The following is a 6,995-nucleotide window of genomic DNA, read 5'->3' as shown; positions in this document are numbered from 1 at the left end:
GGCCTTCAGGGGACGCTAGCCTGAGACTTCACCTCCCCCACAACCTCAAGCGCTCCTTTGCTTGTGTCCGGCTCAGCCCCGGGTCAAGCAGAGCACTGGACATCGGGCACCGGGCAGCTTCCAAACAGCTCCGCGGATAAAGCAGGATGGTTTGCATCGGAGCTCAGTCCGAAGGGCCTGTCCCACTCCAAGGAAAGGAAGAGACAAAAGTATTAATCATGTTTTCCTTTTAATAAGGCTTTTTACTCAAAAGTGTAGCTTTGAAAATCTCTAGCTTGTGAAAACCGAAGAGCCGGGGAGCCGCCTCGCTGTGCACGCGGCCCCGGAGAGCTGAGGCCCCACCGCCGCCACAGACCCTCCGTGACTGACGTGGGAAATCAAATGCACCACGTTAAAATCAGAGCCAACATTTAAAATGAGGAGGAGGATGCATGTCCTACGGTGATTCAAGGAGAGGGAGCAAGTTCTTCATACGGTAAAACCAAACACAAAAGGTAAACAAATCTTTAGAAATCACTAGGGCTGTGTGTGGTGTGGGTGTGTGTGTGTGTGGGTGTGTGTATTTATATAATTAGGATTATCACCAACATTTAAAACTATTAAAAATAAGGTTGCCACCTTAACCTTTCTTTCAGTACCGGGGCGTTATTTTAGGGAAAAAAAAAAAGATGTCGCCCCGAACCTCCAGCTGCCAAACCTGGAGCCCGGCCTGCGCTGAGCATCCGGAGCGCGTCACCCCGTCCTGCTGGCAGGGGGCAGAGAGGCTGCCGCCGCGGCTGGCAGGGGGCCAGACCCGCCAGAGCACGGCTGACGGCCGACCTGCGTGCGTCCCCGGGTAGAAAACACGGGTGCCCACAGTGGGTCTACAGGGGCTGCCAAAGCACCCCTTGCCCGGTCTGCCGTCGAGGCCCGGCAACCTGTTTGTTTTGCCCAGAAGCAAGATGGCTATCTTAATCAAAAAGGGAAGCTAGATTTTTTTTAAATAACTTAAAAAAAAATCATTTTTATATAAAGCAGCAAAAACATATTTTCCTCTCTGCGGAAAGAAAAAACGTGAACAAGGGAGCACGGCGATGCAACTGGACGGTCCATGAACTTCCGCTCAGCTCAGCTCGGTGCAGACGGCACCTCCGCGGGGCTGCTGCTCCCTGGTGCCCTCCGTGCCGTCTGCACAAGATTCTTTGGTGCCCTCGGCCGCTCTTCGGCTTTCCTCCCGATTTAAATTTTCCTTCTCCGCCCCGGTCCCGTTGGGGATAGAGTTCTCGCCGTTCACGAGCCCATTCTCCACGGCCTTCGCCCCGCCCACGGCCTCGGCCAGGGTGAGGGCCTCGTGGGCGCCGGCCTCCTCCTCCAGGCTCCTCAAGGCCAAGGGCAGCCTGGCGCCCCCCGCGCCGCTCTCCTCGCACCGGGGCAGCGGGGCCCCCGCCTCCATCTGCTTGCGGTAGTACTTCCGGTTGGCGGCTGCGCTCTTCACCGCTTTCTCCAAAATCTCCTTTTCTCCTAAGCGCAGCTTGATGGCCATTGTTGCGCGCACAGAAAGGTTGTGGTTTTTCAAGAAGGCCTTGTCTTCCTGGCCAACGAAAAAGAGCGAGATTAATTCTGAGAAGTCTAAATCGGCAAAAGTGTGGCGACAGAAGGCAGATCAGTTGCTGCCAGGGATGGGGGCACGAGGGAGGTGTTAGGGGTGACAGAAGGTTCTGGAACTTGACTGTGGTGGTGGCTGCAGGATTTGTGGGCTTCTAGCAGAACGTCCACGTTAGAAGTGTGGATTTTATTGTATTTATTTATTTATTTTTAACATTTATTTATTTTTGAGACAATGTGACAGACAGAGCATGAGCCGCAGAGGGACAGACAGAGGGAGATACAGAATCCGAGGCGGGCTCCAGGCTCTGAGCTGTCAGCACAGAGCCTGACGTGGGGCTCAAACCCACGAACCGCGAGATCACGACCTGAGCCAAAGTCGGACGCTTAACCGACTGAGCCACCCAGGCGCCCCGATTTTATTGTATTTAAATTCCATCCCGGTAAAATGACCCTAAGATGAAAACGGTGAGCCTAAATCTCATGCCTGCTGCACCACATGTGACAGCGAGCTCGGCCGATTTTAGGTGTTGTCTGTCCTGTGCACTGATGGCCCAGGGGGCTTGACACCTGGTTGGGTGCATGTGAAATTAGGGACGCGAAGGTTAGCTTTAAAAGCACAAATGAAAACTCAGAATGACAGAAGAGTGGTGAAAAAAATTTTCAAATCTGTCTTCTTATCAACAGTGCCTCAATGCGATTCTTCTGGTCAGTGCCTCAATGCGATTCTTCTGGTCAGGTATACATACGGTAAGTAGAAAAACCTTAGTAAGCTGAGTGACAAAGATCAGATGCCCAATGCTCTTGCTAAAGAAAGTAATTGACATTTAGGAAGGAATCTCTTATCAGAAACCCTTAACAACATGACACAGCTCAACTCCTCATCTACGCAATCTAATTACCTCAATGGTTGTTTTGTAGGTTTTTAAAAGAAGCGAGGCTCGATCTTCAAGAAATGTCCAAAGTTTGACCTCATTGTCCCAGCTAACGGGATACTCGGAATTACCCAAGGTGAAGATTCTGTCTATAGCATTATCTCCCAGCAAATGTTCTTTCAATTCTTCTGCAAGAAACACAAACAGCCATCTGTTAGGGAAGAAACAGCACGGCTTCTCGGCTTCTCATTTAACAAGCAACCCACCTTGGAAAATATCTTCCCCAATGACATCGTCCTCCTGTGGCTGAAAGCTCTCCCTGATGGAGGGGGCCGGGCCGTGCTAGGCTCTCCAGGGTGAGTCAGGGCTAGGTTCAGGAGGGGTATGTGTGTGTGTGTTTGGGGGGGGGGGGGTCCTCCTGATCTGGAGTCCGGACCAAGCCTTGGGGCGGCACTGTCGCTCGTTTTTATGGGGGACGCCGAGAGCTTTTACACAGTCTCATGAGATACATTTGAAGGACAAACTCTAGGGACGCGGCCCTCATGCTGACGATACCCTTCTCACAAACCGTGAGCTCAGTCACACCCACGGGGTCAAAACGACATTTAGGTTGACGATGTAAATAGCAAAAACGCGTTAAACAGGACAACAATCCAGTGACCCTTCTCTGTGTCAGTCAGAACGACGCTCATGCCAGTAGTTGACCTGACAAAGCTGTTTACCTCCTAACACGCAAACCCCGAGCTGAGAGAAGCAAGAAAATGGACTATAAAAACCTTAGTTAATGAAAAATGTGCCTAGATCCCTCCCTTGTCAGGAATTAAACAGAAATTACAAGTAAACACAAGTGAACATCTCAATTACCTTCAAATATATGTAAGAGGAGGAAAGAATTCAGCAACTGCTCTGAGCATTTCATCTCCTGGCACATTATCTTCAAAAGACCCAAATATGCCCGTCCTAGTCACGCTCAAGAAATATCCCCGTACTTCTTATGTAATTATGAGACAGTATCTCTTTCAGAGCAAAATGCCCCACAGCTGTCACTCTTTACAATTCAAATTGGAGAACTTCTGCTGCCAGCAAACTGAACTTTTATTAGTATTAGTTAGAGGAATTCAAAGGATAATATAGCAATTGTCTTGACATGACAAGTTGTCTTTCTAGGACTAAAGAGAAACTACAGAGAATCATCGGACCTAAAATGACTCAAGCAGTTTGGTTTTTTGGTTTTTTTGAAGAAAATAGAAGTTAATCGAACATTCAAAAAAGAAATTTATGAAGTTGCATTTGTTAGCAAAAGGGCATGAGAAAATTCAGGGTTTTTAGATTTTGGATCCTCCAGTTTATATTTTGGGTAAAGTGCTGACCGTTTAAGACGCGCTTCCTTGGTGGTAGACGTTTCTTTTTGGAAGCTCCCCCCAGTCCTCAGGTCGCTAGTTTTGATTTGTTCCTAAGCGCACGCACGTTCTGCCCTCCAAGCTGGCAAGCTGACTGAGGGGCAGGAGCAGAGACTGGGGACTGCTGGCGACAGGACACCCCCAAGAGGGGACACACAACAGCGTCACCATGCGACCAAAGGCTTCAAGAGTAGGTTCCTCCCTATGCTTCCCTGCAGCCAACAAAGAATGCAGCCCTGACAGAGCCTCCGTGCCTTCCCCCAGCCACCACGGGAGTCACGTTAGGTCACCCCCGACAGAGATCGGTGCCCTCGCTCCTCAGCCTGGCTCCATGTCAACCGCGGGTTCCTCCAGACCCCTGGACAACTAGTGTCTCTTCCACGGATCGTGTTCTGTGCAAGCCAGCGGGAGTCACGTGGGATGCCCGGGGCGCAGGCCCTGCAGGGAGAAGAGCTGGTCCTGACTCGGGCCGCCGTCTGCCAGCTCAGGGCCACGTCACTCAATCCCTTGGAACCGGAGCTTCCACGTCAGTCAAGCGCGAAGCCCTACACCTCACAAGCCTGACGACAACTAACAGAATGTAGCATGGCGCCTGGCATACAGCAGGTGCTCACACATTACAGGGATCGGCATCACTGTCATTTTTCTCAGTCATAAGTCTCCTTGGGATCGGAATGGTGACCTTCACCTTTATACCTCTTTACTGTACATGGGACAGGCCCATGGGAAACCCTTCACTGGTGTTCGCTAAACTGACTGATGAGCCACCACCAAAGGAAAACCTCGCTGGAAGCTGGGCCTTCGACAGTGTGGCCACTTCTGAGGGACAAGCTCCATCCATCCACCGCCCCCCCCCCCCCCCCCCCCGCCTTGGGTCCTGTGGTTGGGTGTCGAAATCACCTGTTTGGGGCCTAAGTTTCTTCCACGTCTGTCCTGACGTCAAAGCCTGGACTGGGCATCCAGACGTGAAGACAGGGGGCCGAGGACAGCAGAGCCCAGCACACCCCACCACCGCGGGCCACGATTCACCTCTGCAGACCAGACTGCCCTCTCCCCAGTGCCCGGACAGCCTTCTTCAGAGGAATGCTTGTTTGTTTGCTCAGTTAGGTGCTAACTCTCTCACTCACTTCTTCCTACCCAATCTGTTTTGCACAGGATTTGAAGTCGTTTACAACAGCAGACACACACACACTCACACGCGCACACACACTTGCAAATGAAACTTCAGGGAAGGAAATAAGAAAGAGTAGAGCAAAAATAAATGATATAGAAGCGAAAAAAGAGCAGATCAATGAAACCAGAAGCTGGTTGTTTGAAAAAACAAATAAAATTGAAAACCACTAGCCAGACTTAGCCAAAATAAAAGAAAGGACCCAAGTAAGTGAAATCACAAAGGAGAGAGAGAAGAAATAACAAACCAACACCTTAAGAGAAATACAATCTTAAGAGAGTATCATGAAAAACTATATGCCAACAAAGTGGGCAATTTGGAAGAAACGGATAAATTCCTAGAAACATACAGATTAGTGAAACTAAAACAGAAAGAAATAGAAAATTTGAACAGACCCATAACCAGCAAAGAAACTGGGTCGGTAATCAAAAATCTCCCAACAAACAAGAGTCCAGGGCCAGACGGCTTCCCAGGCGAATTCTACCAAACATGTAATGAGTTAATACCTATTTTTCTCAAACTATTCAAAAAATACAATAGGAAGGAAAACTTTCAAATTACAGAGGCCAGCATTACTGATACCTAAACCAGATAAAGGCACCACAAAAAAAAGAACTACAGGCCAATATCCCTGATGAACTGGATGCAAAAATTCTTAATCAAATACTAGCAAACCGAATCCAACAGTTCACCCCGATCAAGTGGGATTTATTCCTGGGTTGCAGGGGCAGTTCCATATTTGCAAATCAATAACGTGGTGCACTGCATTACTAGAAGAAAGGAGAAGAACCACATGACCCTCTCAACAGATGCAGGAAAAACACTGGCAAAGTGCAATGGCCATTCAGGATAAAAACCCTCAACAAAGCAGGTTAGAGGAACCCAATAAAGTCCATATATGAAAACCCCACAGCCAGTATCATCCTCAATGGGGAAAAACTGAGATCTTTTCCTCTGCAGTCTGGAAGACAACGTGGATGTCCACTCTCGCCACTGCTCTTCCACAGAAGACTAGAAGTGCTAGCCTCAGCAATCAGACAACAAAAAGAAATAAAAGGCATCCAAATCAGCAAAGAAAAGGTGAAGCTTTCACTATTTTCAGATGACAGGATACTATATACAGAAAACCCAAAAGACTCCACTAAAAGCTATTAGAACTGATGCACGAATTCAGTTAAGTTGCAGGATACAAGATCAATGTGCAGAAATCAGATGCATTTTGGTACTCCAATAATGAAGCAGCACGGTGAGAAATGGAGGAATTCATCCCATTCACAACTGCACCAAAAACAATAAGATGCTTAGGAATAAACCTAACCAAAGAGGTGAAAGGTCTGTACTCTGAAAACTATAAAACACTGATGAAAGAAACTGAAGACGACACAAAGAAATGGAGAAACATTCCGTGCTCACGGAAGAATAAATATCGTTAAAATGTCCATACTACCCAAAGCAATCCACGCATTTAATGCAATCCCTATCAAAATACCAACAGCATTTTTCACAGAACTAGAACAAACAATCCCAAAATTCGTATGAAACCATAAAAGACCCCAAATAGCCAAAGTAATCTGGAAAAAGAAAAACAAAGCTGTAAGCATCACAATTCTGGACTTGAAGTTATATTACAAAGCTGTATTGATCAAAACAGTATGGTACTCACACAAATATAGATACATAGATCCATGGAATAGACTAGAAAACCCAGAAATGAATCCCTAACTATATGGTCAATTAGTCTTTGACAAAGCAGGAAAGGATATCCATGGGAAAAAAACAGTCTCTTCAACCAACGGTGCCGGGAAAACCGGACAGCAACATGCCAAAGAATGAACCTGGACCATGTTCTTACACCATACACAAAAATAAATTCAAAACAGGTGAAAGCCCTAACTGGGAGACCTGAAATCATTAAAATCTAAGAGAACACAAGCAGTAACCTCTTTGACATTGGCCATGGCAACT

The 6,995-nt window shown here is 47.6% G+C and overlaps 1 protein-coding gene across 1 annotated transcript in view; it reads right to left on the bottom strand.

Moving 5' to 3' along the window:
• Nucleotides 1-210: 210 nt before the first annotated feature.
• The window catches only part of SETD3 (SET domain containing 3, actin N3(tau)-histidine methyltransferase), an 80,290-nt gene continuing 73,505 nt past the window's right edge, over nt 211-6,995 (bottom strand). The window contains exons 12-13 of the mRNA XM_086708838.1: nt 2,487-2,647; nt 211-1,570 (exon numbers count right to left, since the gene is read on the bottom strand). Of these exons, the coding sequence (XP_086564964.1) occupies nt 1,103-1,570; nt 2,487-2,647 (629 nt within the window). The 3' untranslated portion in view covers nt 211-1,102. The remainder of the gene's footprint in view (nt 1,571-2,486; nt 2,648-6,995) is intronic.

The sequence above is a fragment of the Puma concolor genome, chromosome B3 (assembly GCF_028749965.1).
Source record: "Puma concolor isolate L17-30 chromosome B3, mPumCon1.1.hap2, whole genome shotgun sequence".
Classification (NCBI taxonomy): domain Eukaryota; kingdom Metazoa; phylum Chordata; class Mammalia; order Carnivora; family Felidae; genus Puma; species Puma concolor.
Note: the sequence above shows the minus strand (reverse complement) of the source record. Positions and strands in the feature narration are given on the sequence as shown.